At 40.8% G+C, this 21,536-nt stretch overlaps 1 protein-coding gene across 4 annotated transcripts in view; it reads right to left on the reverse strand.

Moving 5' to 3' along the window:
• The window catches only part of PFKFB4 (6-phosphofructo-2-kinase/fructose-2,6-biphosphatase 4), an 86,949-nt gene that overhangs the window by 52,104 nt on the left and 13,309 nt on the right, over positions 1-21,536 (reverse strand). For 3 of the 4 annotated variants that reach the window (XM_081315898.1, XM_081315897.1, XM_081315896.1), the window contains exon 1: positions 1,645-1,882. The exons of the other annotated variant lie outside the window; for it this stretch is intronic. In XM_081315898.1, coding sequence (XP_081172024.1) covers positions 1,645-1,747 — 103 coding nt within the window. In that variant the 5' untranslated portion in view covers positions 1,748-1,882. Of the gene's footprint in view, positions 1-1,644; positions 1,883-21,536 lie in introns of those variants that run through there. 4 annotated transcript variants of the gene reach the window in all.

Raw genomic sequence — 21,536 nt, forward strand, 5'->3', positions numbered from 1 at the left:
CATTGTTACTGGTAGTTAGAATCTTTAATATTATTTGCAAACAAAATGAAGGTTTCCTATTTAGAATAATAAACTGTTAGGTAATAAAATAGCGATATCTGAACCGATTTTAGGTTAATAGTTTAATCACACATGGTTGGAGAACTACTCAAATTATTTAATTAAAACACTTAAAGCCTGGTACAGATGCATTTCTCTTCAAACAATCATATACTGTAGTTTGTAATGTACATAGATTGCAAAACAATGGGATAAAGGAATATTCCTGAACTTTGCTTTATGATTTATCTCATGGTTACTGTGAAATTGTGTGAATGTATCAATGCAGTACATGTTATCTCAGCTTGCAGAGCTTGGATTCATTAAATGAGTTTACCAAAAATGTAAATATTGCAGAATATACAGCCTCATGCTACATAACTAAGCTCCATTTCATGCTGAATAAACTACCGTAAATTATTAATGTACGTTAAATAGAAAACTATATTTAGATAGATTTTTACTCTAAAAGCATTTTATTAAAATAAATTTGATAAAAATAAAAAATCCAATTTAAATTTTAAAAATCCATTTTTTTATTTTTTTAAAAAAAATCATCGATTATCCACCGTTTTCTCCTTTACTTTTCCCTTTTCCCTTATATAATTCAAAAAGTAATTATTTCTCCCTTTCTGCCCAATATTTTCTAGAAGCACCTTTACCAATGCTATTGTATTCCATTCATATTCAAAACTACATCCTACTTAGTTCCATTTGACCTTCAATCCTGCTTAATATGCAAAGATTAGCAGTATTAAGTACAGTTCCAGGTAAATTGTTCTCAACCTCACACTAGCTCATGTTGTAAGTTTCCCAAAATCTTTACTTGAACTCTCATCAATTCAGTTACGTAAAGAAAGGATTCACTATTATTTAATATTAATAATACATTTGTCATCCAAGATACTACGTGCATCACTCGATGAACTTATACTGGTAATTTTAATATTATAAAACTGCTGTTAAAGATGAAATTATTGGCATATCAACATACATTTTATTATCCACGTGGCTTTTTTTATTATCATCATCATTTCACTGGGAAGATACAATGCGTGTGGGAGAAAACTTGCGTGTACTGTATTGCAGTAGTGGCTAAGTACAAAAGGAAAGAGCTGGAATTTCCTGAATATCACTGCAATCAACGGTTGCGGATGTCAAGAAACCACCTGTAGTTCTTTTCAAATTGGCTTTTACAACTCTCGGTACTGCACAATGGCATTTGGAAGATGCCCCGCATACCATGCCATACCTGAGCTATTCTCATAACTAGCAGGTGCTGCAAAAATCCTTAGGCCAACCCAAAAACGGCACCCGGGTCATCACTTCATTCCTCTGGAGCTGCCTCCTCTCAAAATCCAAGGGGGCTCCGCCTTACGACAGGCTTTGACAGCCAGGAGGAAAGCAACTCCCTCAATCCATAGGGCCATCCAACGCTAAAGTGGCATGTCTTTCACGGGGGCGGGGAGGAGGGGGGGGAATTACCGCCAAGTCCTGCTTCCTCATACTTCACCCAACATCCGCACCGGGGTGCTGCAACTCCAGCGCCCCGACTCTCCTCTCCTCCCCTTTCCATCTCAGCTCAGTCTTCGACCCGCCACTCACCGCCGCGTTGCGCGCTGTGTTTCGCCGGAAGCCCATTGCTGTAGGGCACCCAGATCTTCTGCAGGGGGTTTTGCGTGAGCTCTCGAGACGGCGAAGACGCCATTCTGGCCAGTGGGGCTTGGAGCTCTTGCTGCGGTCCCGTCTGCTACGACAGCAAAGCGCGAACGCCCAAGGAGGTGGTGCGCCTTAGCCAGCCCAGGCAGCCGGCTTGTGCCCGGTCTCCCTCGGCGACGGGCAGGGGCTGGCAAGGCCACCGCGGGGGCGGGGTCTGCAGCAAAGCCCCACCTCCTCAGGCCAGCGCGGAGAACAGGTGGCGGAGCTCGAGGCGGAGGGACTCGCCCCGCCCCCTTCGCCCCATACGGAGACAAAGGAGAGCCGCGAAAGCGGCGTGAACAGGGACCGGCAGGGGAAACGAGGGCTTTGTTTGCTCCGCCAGCTGGGTAGCAAAACGAAGCGCTTTCAGATGCAGGTTCAGTTTTCGGAAAGCAAAGGTGCCATCCGCAACCTTTGCGGATTTACTCTGAAGTAAACCTCCAGGTGTTTAGTGCAATTAAACGGGCAGGGAACAGCGGATCAAAAACAGTACAATCTCTCATCTTAAAAGCTAAATAGTATGTCATACGGTTCCCTAAGCTACAGCCCACCTAAGTGTTTTTCAGATTTTAAAAAATGGATACATTTTTCATAAAAATGAAAATGATGATTCAACACTTTTTCCCCAAAAAGGCTATTCATCTGCAAAACCTTTAGATGCCTAAGACTACAGTCATAATTAAGTCCCTACTGTTTCTTTTTCATTCTCTGAGACAAGATTTCGATATATTCTGATACATTTAGTTTAGTGTATTATGCAGTAGTTCAAAATGAAACATGGACAAATTCATTTTATTAATCCAAGAACTCTGGGAGTTGTAGTTTTGAGGGAAGCTTAGAAATGTATTTGAAAGGTTTACCCAAAAAACCAGAAGCACACACCTATTAGCATTATTAAACCACTTCAAATCCAAACATTCCCTTAAAATTATAGATAGATAGATAGATAGATAGATAGATAGATAGATAGATAGATAGATAGATAGATAGATAGATAGATAGATATGGATGGATAGATATAGATATATAGACACACACACACACACAATCACAGCAAGAGGCAGCATCATTTAGATCTTGAAAAAGCTAAGCAGGATCAGTCCTCATTAGTACTTTAATGACAGGTGATCAGAAGGTCCAAGGTTAGAAGCTTATCCTGCAAGAGATTATTTCATGTTGGTTTCTATTTTATTAGAGTAGGACTGTTTGCACAATTTGCTAACCCATGATTAGCTATTCCATAGTTTGCTGAATTAATCAATTTGCTAACACATATAATACATAAACATAATGCATAATACACTGAACCACAAACTAGCAATAACACATTATTCAATTACATTATAATCTTAAAGATCACTTTATACCTTCGTATTAACACTCCAAAAACCAGATTCTAACATGAAAGAACATTTTAAAGATATATCAAGCTTTGTTTCTCAAACATAGAAATTAGTTTAGAACCACAGTTCATGAGAAGAAAGACCAGTAACATAGATCAAGTAATTACATTTTCATGTTCAGAATTTATCTTTATACTATATTGGCAGAAGACAATACTGATCTATCTCAATAACCTCTGATAAGATCATTTTAATTCATATTTGGCTCTTTTCACAGCTCTCTTTTTTCTCATCTGATGACCCTTGTCTCATCTCTATCAAGACAGAATTCGCACTATTCAAATTTTTCAGCATGTAATCAGACAATCAAAACATGAAAAGGAGATGGGCAATGGCAAAACTATACATCTTTCATTTTTCATCTCAAGTTAATTGAGACACCACCATGCAGGATAGAGGGGTTTTAACCAATGGATGTTTGCTCTTGATCCTGATTCCAAAGGATTGCACATTCACATTCTCTGTAAAGAATACCTCAAGTTGAGGTCAGCCTGTGGTAAACTTTTATTAGCAGCAACATGGTAATAGTATATAATTGCTTTCTTTCAGGGTTTCTTTTTAAACATCCCAGGCTAGCCCAGAGTCCTAGGATTCTCTGGTAGAGTCCCATGGAAATGATTTTTGGGATCAGCAGAAGGCAAATACAGACTGGAAACTACAGTGGTACATGTTTTATTGTATTATTTTTTTATTATTATTATTATTATTATTATTTTATTTATTTATTTTTACTTTATTTATTGTATCCTGCCTTTATTATTTTTACAGGTAACTCAATGTGGCAAAAATATCCAACACACCTTCCTCCTCCTATTCTCTTAGCAAAAACCACCCTGCAAGGTGGGTTGGGTTGAGATAGAATAACTGTCCCAAGGTCACCCAGTTGGCTATCATGGCTAAGGCAGACTTGAACTCAGAGTCTCAAGCTTTCTAGCCTGGTGCCTTAATTACCACATCAAACTAGCTCTCTCTATGCCATAATGTATACTAACCTTACCCACTCCCACCTCTGCATGAATATAATTGTAAAGAAATCAGTTTCAAATGTAACTTTAATTTTTAAAAAATAGTATTTTGCCAAGCTAGTAGAAAGACAGATTCTTCCCCAAACTGGATGAGAGGAAAGTTTAATGTTGAAAAAGAAGAAATGGCAGAAAGCTATATCTGCTAACATTGATAGTATTGAGAGCTTTGAATGTAATTTCAGTTGTCACCAGCCAACTTGGGAAGGGATCTCTGCTGCTTGAGTGGTTCTAATGGGATACATAGCCACATGCATATTTCTGTGTGAAAAAATAGCTAATATATCCAGATGGGGATAAATAAATGCAATAATTTATTTTCCAGGCAATTTAATAATGGTTATATTATTATTCCTGGCTCTAGCACAGAGGTCCCCAACCTTTGGGGCATTAGGGACCAGTTCTGTGGAGAAAGGTTTTTCCATGGACCAGAGGGTGCGTGGTTTTGTGTGCTGTCTTCATCCCATGGATGGGGCTTTCCTTGTTTGTGCGGACCGGTTGCTGGCATGCTCAGCACTGGTCCATGGACCAGGGGTTGGGGAACCCTGCTCTAGCATGTTTAGAAGTATAGCTTCTTATGTTTGCAAGGTGAAGAAGCCAGGTATTATTCAAGTGTTTAGGGTTTGTTTTTTCAATTCTTTCCTGTCTGCTCTTTCTCCTAGGGAAGAACTGTCTTAAGTAACTACTCTGAACTACCCAGAGTTAATGAAGTGCCCAGGATACAAATACTGCAAAACTCAATAAAATACAATAAATATTGTTTTCTGGTAGCATCACAGAGTTTGAAGAGGCCATCACGTCCAATTGCCTATTCAAACCCAGAATAAATAATATGAAATAATTACTAGGCAAAGTCATTAATTAAATCTCACTAAAAAACACTAATTTTATAATCTCATAAAATTAACAGATCTATTGCATTCATATGTCCTGAGTTATCATCATTTTCCTTTTACATTCATAACAGATTTAAAGCTGGAAAGAGGACCATTTAAACAATATTTACTGTTTTAAATAAAATGTACATTTACTGTTGTGATTATTAAGCCATAGTTTTACAAAAATAATACAGAACATTCCAAAGATGAACAGATAAAAACTGGATTTATATTACCTACAGTGGCTAAGTAATAAAATCACTTGCGTATCTTCTTATTTAAAGCCTTTACGTAATTAAAGAATGTAAGAAGCTGTAACAAATTTGCACAGTAACTCATTAAAACAAATATATTGTGAAATGTTATTATTGAATGTTTAAAATGAGTAATTGTATGTACATTCACTGTTTTATTCTATTACAATCATATTAAGAATCATTTTATCATACTGTAATTATTAAGCGAACATTCTAAATGAAACATACTACTAAACATAATTTCATGACTAATGTCAGAAATCAGAAATGTGGATACTATAATTATTTTTTCTTGTATTTGGTATTAATGACCTCTTCCTTATCAATTGCTCTTTCCTTCTCTAGAAGCTGCAATAATCTTAGTATCTGCTGAATTTGTTAATTTGTTCAGTTAACATAGGAAGAAAAACTGGTGTTGGGGGAGCAGGATTTATATATCTAGTCCTCTGCCAGTTTAGTCCATTTGGAATTCTTTCAAAAATTAATGTAAAATAAATGCCAGGAGTTTGAACAAGTGCTACCACAGTCTTAAAAGATGTAACAGTTATCTCATTATTTAATCGCTATAATAAATGATTCATCACTATTTTAATTTAATCAGCCTCAAACATTCAACTAAGGTAGCAAAATAATTGATTCTTAATTTTTCAGTATAAAAGTCTACAAATGGATTCCTCTTATGGATTCTTAAGTGCTACATAAAAAGGTGACCATGAGTGCCATGAATATTAGAAGTCTCATAGTTACTGTTGATGTAAAGGTGACTGATAAGCAAGTACTGGAAAGCAGAGGTGTCACTGGAAGGCAAAATCACAAAACTACGTCTCACTTATTTTGGCCATGTCATGCAGGGGAACTCACTAGAGAAAGCAATTATATTTGGAAGAGTTAGCAGTAAAAGAAAACCAAAGGACACGGTGGCTGGACACCATCAAAGTTGACGCCAGCAAAAGTATAGAACAGTGGTGGCGAACCTATGGCACGTGTGCCAGAGGCGACACTCAGAGCCCTCTTTGTGGGCACGCGTGCCATGTCCCGGAGATAGCAGCTGTCCAAGGTCCCATGTGGCCAGATGCATCCCGGCATGGCTGGTTTCCCTCCCCCCCCGTCCCATCCCTCCTGGCCTCGCATGCTGTCCTTTTCCTAGGCACGACCCACTGCATCGCCTCCTCAGCTGTTGGCCAACTGTCCAGTTCAGAGGTGGCTTGTCTGAACTGCTGGCGGTGGGCTACAGAGCCCCAGAGTGCGCCCGTCGAGGAGCCGGCAGGCTGTGGCTGCTGACAGACACCGTCGGACCCCATATGCTCGCTGGCCTCTGTGTGCAGGGGGCGATGGTGTCAGGCAGCAGCTGCCCCCACCTTGCCTTGCCCCGCGACAATGGCACCCCCGCCCTGCCTCGCCTCAACACACAGGACAAGCCTCCTGCCCACCTCTCCTCCTGCCAGAGACCTCCTGGATCTCCCCCAACTCTGCCAGGCCCGCACAGGCATCCCTTCCCATGAGTAACATCGAGATGACCATGCCCACCTTGACCACATCCAACCAGTCTGCCATGACCACCACAGCCATGCCCACCCAGTGGGTCACACCCACATGGCACCCAGCAATAAATAAGTGGGTTTTGGGTTGCAGTTTGGGCATTCGGTCTCTAAAAGGTTCGCCATCACTGGTATAGAACAACTAAAAGAAGTAGTGCAAGATCAGAAGATGTAAAGAGACCTGGCCATTAGGATCACCAAGAGACAGACAGGATTGAATGGATAATATTATTATCAGTACTTTGATTAGGCAAGTGTGCACAGACCTTCTAATTTCTGTATTATTATTTAGCTAACAGCAAATACTAAACTTTCTAACACATAGTTTCGCCAGTGCATGTATATTATAGGGCTTTGAAAGGCACAAATAATATAAATGGACATAAAGTTGTAATGTGCTAACATTTTAATGTTAAAATTAAATAAACTGAGATTACAACAGAATCCTTTCATGGATTCTTTTGATGTTTATTAATACAGTATTTAAAACCACTGCTCTTTTGGACTAGCAGAGACATGGTAAAAAAAATGTTATGGATCTTCTGAGAATGACTAGTAGAAAACATCTCTTTGCCAGAAGGCAAAACTGCGCAGGCAAAAAAAAGGTGACTTACTAGAGAAACAAAATACAAGGCAGAAAAGGCTGAGCAATAATAAATAAAGCTATTATTTTTAAACTGTAGTTTTCTGTTCCACTATATACCACCTTATATAATAAAATGAATTGTAGAAAAATCTTGTTTTGTATGAACTATATAAATTTACTCCTTGATTCACCAAGGAGCTTGAGGAAATAAAATAATGGTAGCAACATCTAGACCAGGGGTCCCCAACCCTCAGGCCACAGCCCACTATTGGGCTTTGAGCCTTTCAGAACTGGGCAGTGAAAGTGGTAGGCAAGCACAGGTGGAACCATCCTCCTCCCTTCACCAGTCCTCAAACCTTGAAAAGGTTCGGGAATTCTGATTTAGAGCACCAGTGAAGAAACACAAAACGTTATCTTGACTAAGCATTGGAAAAATCTCATACTGAAGCCATTACCATAGGAATAAGAGAGGTCATTCTGGTAGATCACCTTTGTTAAGATCTATGAGAGCCAGACACATTGTTTTACTATGGTTCCACTCCTTCCTAACCAAACAGCATATGGGGAAAGATCAATCAACCCAGCAGTGTTCCCTTGTGAAATTCCATGATGTATAAGTCCTTTTCCCTACTCTTTAACATAAACATGAAAATTCTGGGAAAGGTGATCAATATTCTGATGATACCCAGCTGCACATCTGTAGCCCAGAAAGAACCACAGATGCTGTAGAAATCTTGATCTAGTGTCTGGAGGTCTGGATGGGGCAAAACAACTGAAGTTGATTCTAATATGAGGAAACTGCTGCTAATTCAGGAACCAACAGACTTTTGGGTCTAGTTTTAAATCTGAATAGAGTGGCACTTTCCCTAAAGCAGTGAGTTTATGATTTTGGAATCTGTAATTGGAGTGGATGCCATGGCAGTTTTGCCCAGTTTTGGCAGGTGGGCCAGTTTGACCCCATGTGAAGCAGAAGGCTCTGGCAACATTAAATCATATTGTAATGGGCAGAACTTTGAGAAACGGGAAGAACTGCAAACAGGCAATGGTCAGATAAGAATAATCCGAGGCAGAGATTTAATTTAAGAAAGCATCTCAAACTGCACTCTCCCTAGTTCTCATGGAGATAAAGTGAGGGAGGGGAAGGGAAGGGAAGGGAAGATTTCCAATGCTCCCTGCCAGATTCCTACAAGGAAGCTCAATAGGGAAGCCAACAAGAAGTCACTTCTACTCGCACAGCTTTTTTGCCCATCCATGGTCATTCTGTTTCTCTGTTTAGGTAAAGAAGTATCTCTGAAAAGACAACCCAATAATCTATTAGGGCTCTCAAATTTGTGCTGCTTTTTTGGTCATTGATTTCTATACTGCAATTGATTTCTATACTGCTAATCCTACAGTTCAAAAGTTTCAGCTCTTTATTCCCTTGGCCCAACCTTGGTAGGCAAGCCAATCTTACCAGTGGTAAACAAAGTCAAAACTTTAAAATATAAAAATATTTTGACATTTTAAATACCCCAAATGCAAACACGCAATAATAGAGATCAATTACAGATTGTTAGAAAATAATATATTTGTGCATTTATGAAATGTAAAAGTTTAATTTAGACAATAATGATATTTATTAATGTAATTGCTTTGAAATGATTTTAATTTCTTGAAATTGAAACTGAAATGTAAGATGCAGAACTATAGGAAACACAAGCTGTCTGAGCTTTGTCAGTTTTAGAACTTGGGAAAAAATAACTGAAAAAAGAAGAAAAAACCATCAATATCATAATAAAAGTTATGTCTTTTGAGAGCTAGTCAGGAGCAAATTCACTGACTTGTACATAAAAAGTCAGTAACAAAAATCACACAAGCAAATCAGGCACTGAGTGTTCCTTTCTTTAGTGAAAACAGATACTGCCCTCAGGAGCAGAATTACGTCATGTTCCTGCATTTTAGAACTGCACTGCATGGATATGCTCTGTATAGATTATCTATACAAAGGTCTTCCAAGTTAATTGAAAATTTTAATGTATAACGATAGCATCACAACAGCACCTCCTGTTACTACATTTATTATTCAAGAATAACATATTTCAATTTTTTTATGTATCCTTCTATTTTTTTTCCTAATTTTTTAGAAAAGAAAAAAAAAGGAAAAATATTTGTGTAAGGACCCGCCTTAATCAGTTCTCCCAAGAAAGCAGAACTCTTGAAATGGCATCATTTCAAAAGGAACTTTTATTGGGAGCTGTTGACAGCAGGAATAGAAGGAAGGATCTGAGGGTTTCCCGTGCAAATCGAGTAATTAAAAGTGTCCATAGTAAAAAAAAAACAAAAAACTGACCATCCGTACAGTTCAAACAGGCCAATCTGCAGGGGTGAAAACGCCGTGGGAACAGAGTGATAAGGCGCCACTTTCAAGGCTATTAAATGTCTGTGCCATTTCTTCCGCCAGATGGCCGGAGGTACATTCCACTCTCACCCCATTAGAGACACATCAAAGAGGATAGAGAAAGAGCAAGAGCAAAGCAAATACATATCAGCACCTCAAGCTTCCTCCTCCCTCCCTCCCAGGAGAATGACAGAACCCGAAAATAAGAAATCCCATACACACAGAACATAGGGTTCTGACAATTTGTCTTAATTGTTCTGGGGACAGCGGGGGGGGGGGTTAGCTTTCATATCTCTAGAGAAATGTGAACAATTTCATGTTCCAAGTATCTTAAAAACTGTCAAAATTGTTCTTGTTATGGTAGAATTTCTTTTCCCTCATGGCCAAATTGCAGAAGACAATAAGTAAAGTAAATTAAAAGCATGAGATAAAAAGCTAAAAAAAAATAAACTATATCCAGCTCATACCAAAATCATTCAGCATCAATTTCAACAATTGTGATGTTTAAAATTGGGCTGACAGTGTGTCAGATTTTAAATAATATGTAAGATGTTACACCATTAAGAAAATGCACAGTAGTTATAGAGAATAAATTTGGATAAAAATGTAACACCCTAGCAGGAAATTCTCCACCATATAGTATCACGTTCCTTTAAGATCCCTAATCATATACCATATGGGGAATTTTGTATCTCCATATTAAATAAATTAGTGTTGTTAATCACTGTTTCACTTTTACCAAGATTTTAAAATAAAAGTCTTTGGAAACTTAAGAACCATTCTTAGGTTCCATCTGCTGGGCAACACATGAAGGTGCAATGGAAATAGGAAGGAGCCATATGGTCAAATAAATGTCAAATCACTTCATTGCTCTACAAAAAGGAGATATAATCCTGTGAATCATCTGTGATTTCTTCATACTCAGTTTCGTGACATCAACAAAATCAGCAATCATATTACAGTAATTCATAATGTTTTTGGTGCCAGGGAAAATGTTTTTAATAAGTATCTCACAGCAGAAAAGGGATTGAAGCCTAATTTTCATTTGTTTTGGAGTTAGGCAATGCCATAATCCAACTAAATAAATAATAAACAAACGATTATACAAGACAAATCATCATTTTACTTGACTATAAAAAACTGTTTTCAGAGTGGAAATCCTGAAATCCTGAGTTATTTCAGGTTCATAGTTCTAGCATGAGTTTGACGTCTAACTGAAAAATAATTCTCGGAGTCCTGTGTATTAAAGCTTCAAGAAAAAGATGAAATTCTAATAGGCAATAAGGTCTTTTCACCTAACTCTCAAGTTTTATTTTAAAAATGCATTATGTACTCAGAAAAAAAAACTATTTTGGCAATTAACAGGGAAATGTAATTCTATTTTGTAGCACCAGCTAGATTATAGTCCTAAATATCAGGTCACCTTCCTTAACCAGAATCAAATCTTTCATCTGAAGAATGATTCAGAAGAGAGAATAGGAAAACAAAATACATGAAATAGATAACTTCTTACCTATTACTGAATTAATAGCATATCTACCACACCCAAGATCACTATAATAGGGATATCTCTAAATCCTCCTAGATTAATTAACAACATTCTTGAACTACGTCCAAAGCCATTAATAAAACCCTGGAGACACACTCCTAAGAAATAACAGCATATGAAATAATTAGCAAGAATGCAAAACATATTTTAATTGCATAGATGGTCACAGTCCATAAGCAGCAAAACATATGAAGGACATGATGAACCACATTTATTCACTGCCAGTAGATGGCACCTCTGCTATACCGCCTGTTCATTTCATGTATCAAAAACTAGAGACAAAACACAGCCTGACAGTGGCCCAGTTCTAAGTTCTCTTTGTTTTACCTTATAAAATTCCTACAAGCTATCATTATAAAAACTCCATGTTTCGCTAATTCCCCTGACCAGATTGAAACCACAGATATAGTAAGTGTATACCAAACTTTAAGCTTATTTTTTTTATCTTAGCTAGAAAAAAAAGTTGGACACCGATTGATCTCTTTAATCTGTCAGAATCTTCTTATAAAGATCAAAACTCAGCCTTCTCTTTCTTTCATGTCCCAGGCAATAAGAATAAGAAGCTTTTACTTTAAGTATAGAAATGAAATAGAAGGCAGTTCTGTTATGGGAAAAAATATTGAGTTTTATCATGCAATCATTAGCCTTAACCTTGCAGAATTGCTTTTCAAGAATTTGGCAATTGCAATTGGAAAGACAAGATAGGAATGTCACACATGACAAATGGTATTCCACAGATCTGCATATAAGCTTTTCTTTCAGCCTTGTATTCAGAAATTTAAAAAAAAAACCTTTCATGTCACCCTAATATTTTATGAATAATAATCTTGCCATGCATTACATTATTATTTCCTGCTTAATTTGTTCCACTTAATTACTATTGTATATAGATCATGTTACAATACTGGAGCTCTACATCTAGCATTTACTGGGAAGGGGCTTATTCGACGATGAAAACAAATAAGTTTCTCCTATTTTGAACACTAGTATAATAAGATCCACCCCTTTAAAAACTGCTATTTGCACATCAGTATGCCTTTCCTAAAGTGAACAAATACATTAGAAAAATATTGTAACTTTAAAAGATGTTTCTCCCCCCCCAAAAAAAAGACTAATTTATTCTATTAGTTGATGTCTCATTCATTTATTCATTTATTCTAGTCATCTACATACAACCCTGTACAATGAAGAAATACTTGTTCATTTTACTGGAGGCAGCATTTGAATTATTTAAAAACAAATGTGTATCCAAATTGAAGGAAAAGATTCTTACAAATGTCAGAAATCTTATGTCATTAAGAGTAACTGGAAAGAATACTCACATGTTATAAGTGAAATTTTACTTATCCACTGCACTTTTCTCTTACATGCAAAGAAGGAAATTAAGTAAATATTGAACAATAAATTCTATTGAAATAAATAATTAAAATTCCTTAGTTTCTTGCATAAATTAACTTATAAACCCATCTGGAAAAATGTTATTTCATAATTTGTTATTTTATTCCATTTTTATATTCATTTCCTTTTAAAATAACATAATGCAAGATAGTAACATGACTCAATTAAATTAATTAGATTGTAATTCTATGCATCTTTACTTAGAGTCATACCATAATTTATTTCCTCTTGAGTAAACATGCATAGCATTGTTCTGTTAAATGCAGTAAGAGTCCAGAAGAAATTATTTTGTGGTCACTGGTGACTTGCAATATGCCAGTCATAAGCTCATATAACTACTGATTCTTCTTTTTGCAATTGCCTGGTAAATATAGATGTGACATTTTTGTCCTATGATTCTGGTCTGCTAATATGTCCAGGAGACTTTGTCATTCTCTCTTTTGTTTCCAGCTGCCTTCCTATTATACTAGCATTTCAATGTAATTTTTTTTTCTGTTGCCAAGACTTGTGTTCAAGATATAAATTGTGGGAAGAAAGCTGTGTGAGAAAGAAGAGGCACTCCAAGTGAATTCCAGTGCTCCAGGAAGAAAATAATCTGAAGAAAGTTAGAATACCCCATTCCTCTTCCAGACCATTTCAATCTATGCCATCAAGTCAGTATTGACTCTTAGTGAACACATAAACAGATTCTCAATTATTGTATCAAAAAACTTCCCAGCTACATTATATTTTCAGGACCCAACTTACATTTCTTGGCCCATAACTAACCTATCACTGCATCTGGGAAGTAGTTCACGACATGACTTACCTCTCCTGACTCAAGATGTTAACAATGCAGGTGTTAAAGAGAAAAACAGAGCTGAGTGTTATCAATATACTGATTAAATCCTATCCCTAAATTAATGCTGAACATTCTTAGTTTCATAAGTGGAAGAGTTACTCCCACATGCAAGGAGTAAACCACTGTTAAACAATGCACAATTTAAACAGATTGACCCTATGCTTAAAAAAATATACTAAGGAAGTGAAGATTGAGAAAAATATTTTTTAAAAATCACCTGTTCAGCAGAAATTAAATGCTAAGAGAACTGTAGTGTACTGAAATCCAAAATTCACTGGCTGGGACAAATTTCAAAATAATCTTATTGACAGAATTATTGTGCTGCAAAACTGTTATGATGCCGAAACTCCAATGCAATAAAAAAATAGGTCTATACAAGTTATTCATTTGGCCTGGTATTTCTTCGTGTTCTTCCACAAACACTTAGAAAATTTTGCTAAATACCTGCTTTACTCAGTGAAAGTGTTCATTTGTTTGTAACCCTTATATAGCTGCCCAATTTTTAGCCAACTCTGGGCGGCTCCCAGTAAAGTAGATTCAAAGCAAAACTAAGACTTTTAATTTAGTTTGAAACTAAAACTACCGGTAAGTCTTTATATTGCAAACTGAAAACTGTAAGATAAGTATTTTGATGTAGGGCAGATTGAAAATTATAAAAATAACTTCTGAATTTCATAGTATCATTGTTCACCCAACCCTGTCATTAATGTAGTTCATCTAATGTACCCATTTACTAGAAAGCAATCTTTAAGGATAAATTTCAAAATAGATTCAACATATCTTATTACTGAAGATAAAAATGTATGTGATGAATTTCAGTCACCATATTGTGGCCAATTTATAAACTTTGTCTCAAGATCAAACTGGATGTAACTAGATTCTACCCAGTTCAGAATAAGGTCATTTTTATACTGACAAACATTATAGTTTCATTTAAATGTTAAAAAACCCATAATCTTAATATTCTCATGACAAATAATTTAACAATAAGTCTACTATTTTTCAATAAAATAGCTTGCATAATGTTTGAAATTGGGGGTGTTAACTGTTTCAAAATCTTGTTGTGAAATTTAAGGTAAATCCAAGTTTTCGAAAGAAGGAAGTAGTTACTCCTTGTACCTGGAAACTGACAGTTGTGTTTTCGTAACTCCAAACCGCAGTGTATTAAAAATTATGACTCCTTCCTGAAGCTTCACTGCAGAAGTGAAGCATAAACAGCCCAAGGGCAACAAGAAGTCTACGTAGCTTATATAAACTTAGCAAGGAGACATCCAATCTAGAACTAAGGAGAAATTTCATGACAATGAGAACAATTAATCAGTGGAACACCTTGCCTCCAGAAGTTGTGGATCCTCCGTCACTGGAGGTTTTTAACAAGAGATTGGTCATCCATTTGTCCAGATTAGTATAAGGTCTCCAGTTTGGGCAGGGGTCTCCAAGGTCCCTTCCAATCCCCTTCCAATTCTGTATGTTCTGTAGCCTGTTTCCAGTTAAAAAAAAGGAAGCTCTGTTTGGCCTGATTCATTGGCTAAAGGAGCAGCAGCAACTCCAAGAACCTCACATCACCCTTTTACCAAAAGGAAAAAAAAGAAAAAGAAAATTGCATCCATCTGTCCTGGGATGCTGTTCCGAGAGAACTACACTCTGGGTCCATCCATCAAAGAGAGGGGGGGGAAGCCCTCCATGGGTTACAACATTATTTATTACCTACTCCTTGTGAAATGCCTTGAGAATCATTTGACTGAAAGCTGGGATTTAAAGCTTAAAAACATGGAAAACAGATAACATAAGATTGATCCCAATTTTTAAAGTTCTTTACAAAATCAATTTCTTGCAGAGATATTTAGATATTCCTCATAGAAAGGATATCTTAGAAGAAATCTGATTCAATTTTTCAGTGTAAATGAAGAAAATAGGAAGGGGCATGGGAAAAAATGTGTCATGTTAGTTTAGCCATTCAGTGGAAGAGAGGGGGGGTCTATGTAGGGGATATCTATCAAGCTCACTTTTAGAAAATAAGAAAACGTACTGCTAGCTATAATGAATAAAAATCAATTTAAATTACCTCAGAGGCCTAAAATAGCGGATGCACAAGTTTATTTGCAATCTAGAAAGCCAACTTTAACAGAACATAAAATATATCTCCTTATGTAGTGTCCCAATATGTTAGAGGGCAATAGGGAAGGGATAAACCAATCCTTCCAAAATGTCTACAATAAGTACCGTAGCATCTTACTAGCAATTTGTACTAAGTATCCCTCCCTACAGACATTTGCGCTTTATACAAAAAATGCCAAGGAGCTGAGTAAGTGGGTTAGGACGCTGAGCTTGTCGATCAGAAGATCGGCAGTTTGGCGGGTCGAATGCCAAGTGCCGCGTAACAGAGTGAGCTCCTGTTACTCATCCCAGCTTCTGCCAACCTAGCAGTTCGAAAGCACGTAAAAATGCAAGTAGAAAAATAGGGACCACTATGGTGGGAAGGTAACAGTGTTCCATGCGCCTTTGGCGTCTAGTCATGCCGGCCACATGACCACAGAGACGTCCTCGGACAAGCGCTGGCTCTTCAGCTTTGTAACAGAGATGAGCACCGGCCCCTAGAGTTGGAAACAACTAGCACGCATGTGCGGGGGAACCTTTACCTTTACCTTTACCTATCTCGCTGTACTGGAAAAAGTTAAGAGAGATTATAAAAAGGCATAAAAATACCAAATAATATCTGCTAATTCTCATAATGTCATGAAGGCTAATTATTGTTTTGCTACAGATGAGCTGCTTCAGAAGCACCTCTTTGCCATTTCCACACACTTGTGCATATGTAGCCACTTTCTGGTCTTTTCTCCCCAGCGCATCTGCTTATGCTCCTCCCAATGAAAGGCCTCTTGAGCCAGATAAGATGAGGTGCTGCAAATAAACGGAAAAACTAGAATTCAGGGGAGGTGAGTAAGAAATATCTCTCTGCTGTCCTAACATACTTGCTTCTTGGGATCCAAGCCATATGGTAACAGTAATAAACGTAAGGGTCATTTCATCATTTTCTCTTTAAAAATGTTTGAAATATCAAACTTGATATTCTTATGAAAATTAATACATTAAAACCTATTCAATTGAAAACTGAAAATATGACCAATAAGCTATAATGCCATTTCAAGGGCATCAAGACTGAATGTTTGCAAGCAGTAGCACTTATTGTCTAAGCAATGATTGTGTAATGCAGTATATGCTGTTACTCTAGTAACAATGTCAATTATTACACCAAGAGCAAGGCTGGAATAAGGAAGTGAGTTCTCAAAATGCATACTGTCCTATAAAGGGGAAAAATAATGACTTTAGATGGTTTCTAATGCAATATTCAAAATAATTCTCAAATCATCTTTAATATATAATTCACCTGCCATATTGGGCATTAGGCACATAGTTGAAAGAATTAAATATACTAAGGAAAACTCTGAATTGTTCTAAAACTCGCATTGTTCTAAACTCACGCATGCAGCAAAAGGATTACAAAATTACAATTTATTTAAAAATCAATTACACAACTCCAATCAGAGGGGATATGTTAACAGTCTGACTGAACTATTTGACTTGTGTTTTGTTAAAAAAATGAATCTGAATCTATACAAGTAGAGCAAACATGTCAAACACAAGGCCCGGGGGCCAGTTCCGGCCCGTGAAGTGTTTTCATGCAGCCCATGAAGCCATCCTGGAAACAGTGAGGGAACGGCCCCAACTGCCTTGGACCTGGCCCAGAGACCCTCCTTCTGCCAGAGACCCTCAGTTCTGTCCCACTCCTGCCCAGGCCCCCATAGGCACCCTTGATGCAAACGATGTAGAGCTGGCCATGCCCACCCAGTAGGCCATACGCACTCTAGCCACGCCCACCCAGTAGGCCACGCCCACCCAGGCCATACCCACCCGGCCCCCTGAGGGCAACCGCAATGCTGATGCGGCCCTCAATGAAATTTAATTTAATTTAATTTAATTTAATTTATTGAGATTTCTATACCGCCCTTCTCCCAAAGGGACTCAGGGCGGTTCACAGGGCATGTATAAATAACAATACAAAAATTAAAAAACAATTAAATCAATGCCCAAGTTAAAACAAGAATGATAAAAATAACAAGCCTATAAAAACCCATATACCCCCATCAGGCCAGACCCGCTAGTTCAAATAAATGGGTCTTCAACCCGCGACGGAAGGATCGGAGGTCTGATGCCGTCCGGAGCTCAACCGGCAGTTGGTTCCATAATGCCGGAGCACCCACAGAGAAGGCCCTCCCCCTGGGGGCCACCAGTCGACATTCCTTGACCGGAGGCACCCTGAGGAGGCCCTCTCTGTGGGCACGCACAGGGCGGAGGGGAGTCGACGCCGGCAGCAGGTGGTCCTCGAGGTATCGCGGACCCATGCCATGTAGGGACTTAAAGATCATAACCAAAACCTTGAACCTTACCCGGAAGACAACTGGTAACCAATGCAGCTCACGGAGCAAAGGTGTAACATGGGAGTACCGGGAAACTCCCAAGACAACTCTCGCGGCCGCATTCTGTACCAGTTGGAGCCTCCGAGTAGTCTTCAAGGGAAGCCCCATGTAGAGAGCATTACAGTAGTCTAGGCGAGAGGTCACGAGCGCGTGAGTGACCGTACATAAGGCCTCCCGGTCCAGATAGGGCCGCAACTGGCGCACCAGGCGAACCTGGGCAAAAGCCCCCCTAGTCACGGCCACTATATGATCCTCCAAAGTGAGTTGTGAATCTAGGAGGACTCCCAGGTTGCGAGCCCTATCCACGGGGGGTAAAGACTCACCCCCCATAGAAAGCGATGGAACATTTTGAATATCCCGGGATGCCGGAATGTACAGCCACTCAGTCTTGTCAGGGTTGAGTTGAAGTCTGTTCCTCCCCATCCAGACCCGAACCGCCTCCACGCAACGGGACATCACAGCGAGGGCATCACTGGGGTGGTTTGGGGTCGAAATAAAAAGTTGGGTATCATCAGCATATTGATGATACCCAACTCCAAAACCACGAATGATCTCACCCAGCGGTTTCATATAGATGTTGAACAGGAGAGGCGAGAGGACCGACCCCTGAGGAACTCCACAAGCGAGAGTCCTAGGGGTCGACCTCTGCCCCCCTGCCAACACCGACTGCGAGCGTCCCAGGAGATAGGAGGAGAACCACTGAAAAACCGTGCCTCCCACTCCCAGTCCCCTGAGACGCCGCAGCAGGATACCATGGTCGATGGTATCGAAAGCCGCCGAGAGGTCTAATAGGACTAGGACAGAGGAATATCCCCTATCCCGAGCCCTCCAGAGATCATTCACCAGAGCGACCAATGCCGTCTCCGTGCTGTGCCCGGGCCTGAAACCCGATTGGTAAGGGTCCAAATAATCCGCTTCATCCAGGACCAGAGGGAGCTGATGCGCCACCACACTCTCAACAACCTTCGCAAGAAAGCGAAGGTTGGAGACTGGACGAAAGTTGTTCAATACAGCTGGGTCCAAGGCAGGCTTCTTGAGGAGAGGTCTCACCACCGCCTCCTTCAAGACGGTGGGGAAATAACCCTCGCTCAAAGAAGCAGATATAACCGCCTGGAGCCAGCCTCGTGTCCTCTCCCTAGCTGCATAAACCAGCCAAGAAGGGCACGGATCCAATAAACATGTGGTGGAACTCAGCTTCCCCATAATCCTGTCCACTTCATCAGGGGTCACAGAATCAAACTCCTCCCAGATAACATTGACAGGACCGCCCGTGTCCTGATCGCCAGACTCTGCCCAGCTGGAGTCCAAACCGGTCCGAATCTGAGCGATTTTATCCGACAGATGTTGACTAAACTCCTCGGCACGACCCTGCAAGGGATCCTCCCTCACCTCCTGATTAAGAAGGGAGCGAGTCACCCTAAACAAGGCGGCCGGGCGATTATCTGCGGACGCGATGAGGGTGGAGAAGTAATTACACCTCGCCTCCCTCATCGCAGCGAGATAAGACCTAATGTAGGTTCTTAACCGCAATCGGTCGGGTTCAGATCGGCTGGATCTCCAGCAGCTCTCTAGGCCCCGTTTCCGACGCTTCATCTCCCGGAGCTCCGCGGAGAACCATGGAGCTCGCTGGGATCTGCACCGGGTCAGGGGCCGCAAGGGTCCAACTCGGTCAAGTGCCTCAGTGGCTGCCCTTTCCCAGGTTTCCACTAAGGCATCCGCCGAGTTGTGAGTAATGGAGGCAGGTGGGGACCCCAGCGCCGCTTGGAATCTATCAGGATCCATTAGGCGTCTGGGGCGGTACCATCTAATTGGCTCCGTAACCCCACGGCGGGGGGTGGCAAAATGGAAGACCAGCCGCAGGAGGTGATGATCGGTCCATGACAGGGGCATAATAAATGGAAAGCCCCCACCAAGATCATCCAACCACCGTCCAGATAAAAAAATCAGGTCAAGGGTGTGGCCTCCCTCATGAGTTGGTTCAGAAATTACCTGCGTCAGGTCCATGGCCGTCATGGAAGCCATGAACTCCCGAGCGAGCTCAGATGAGCCTCCCAGGGATGGTAGATTGAAGTCTCCCAAAACTATAAGTTTGGGGAACTCAACCACCAACCCTGAGAGGATATCGAGCAGCTCGGGCAGGGCTGCCGCTGCGCGACTAGGCGAAATGTACACGAGCAGCAAGCCCAACTGCGCCCCAGAACCAAATCTCACAAAGAGAGACTCACACCCGACTATCTGAGGAACGGTGGTCTCCCGCGGACATAAGGTCTCCCTAATGATCACCGCCACACCCCCACCCCTACCTTGAGCTCGAGGCCGGTGTAGCACCCGGAAGCCTGGTGGGCAAAGGTCAACCAAAGGGACCCCACCCTCTGGGCCCAACCAAGTCTCCGTGATGCAGGCCAGGTCCGCATGCTCACCCTCAACTAAATCCCTAACAAGGGGAGCTTTGTTAACCACGGACCTGGCATTCAGGTACACCAGCCGGAGCTCAGGAGGCTGCACATCCTCGCTCCCGGAACCTCGGGAAAGAAGCAGAGGGTCGGAGCGCCTCACCGCTTGCAAATAGCGGAGACGGCCCTCCCGGTAACGATATGGCCCCCTGTCTATCCGCCTGCTGCCATTCCCCGTCGTGGGAATTGGTAATCCCACGACCCGCTCATGAGCCCCGGAGACAACGACCCCCCGTTCTCCCCCCGCGCGGTCAGACCCAAGTCTGGCCTGAACTATGGTTGATTGGCCGCCCCCCATAGCCAGACAACCCCCATCTCCCACCCCTCTCCCCAACCCCGTAAAAATTTTTGATAAAAACGTAATCAGGGGCCGCTTATTAAATTTATATTGACGGCCCCTGCCCCTGCCCAGCCATCTCTCAGAGACCCAAAACTCGGGCCCTTCATCGAGGTTAGGATTTAAAGAGGCGGGTCGCACCCAGGCGAGGGGGGCACCCCTGAGGGCGAGCAAGTCCGTGCTAGTATATTGTTGCATGTTAGTCCAGCAAGTCCAGAATAGGCAGTCCCGGAGGTGATCATGTCCATAGGAGGGTCAAAGGCCGGAAAAGAAAATATCTGGATCCACACCCAACTGCACTGCCACTCAGTTGGGTGCCCCAGTAAACAGGCCACCCCCGCCCTCTCACGGCAGGTTGCAACTCTGTTCCTGGGGGTGGTCAAAGATATACTCTGGGTAGGCATGCCCCATAGAGCTCCCACCTCTATGGGGCTGCAGATGTAAAAGTCAGCCACTCTCCCACCGTGGCTGGTACCCAGGACCGACCGAATCCAAAGGGGAGAGGGGGAGGTAGGCAAAATTAATAGATGTATATATTCAGGCAGAAGGGTAGACGGGCCAAGATAGAAGAGATGGTCTGAAAGCGTCATCACCGCCGCTAAAACGGTCCAAAAGCGGTATAAGGACCACCTGTCGCCGTTGCTCCATTGAAGCGGTCCGAAGCCGCCGTTGCCAACACAAG

The sequence above is a fragment of the Vipera berus genome (genome assembly GCF_964194415.1).
Source record: "Vipera berus genome assembly, chromosome: 2".
NCBI classification, from domain to species: Eukaryota; Metazoa; Chordata; class Lepidosauria; order Squamata; family Viperidae; genus Vipera; species Vipera berus.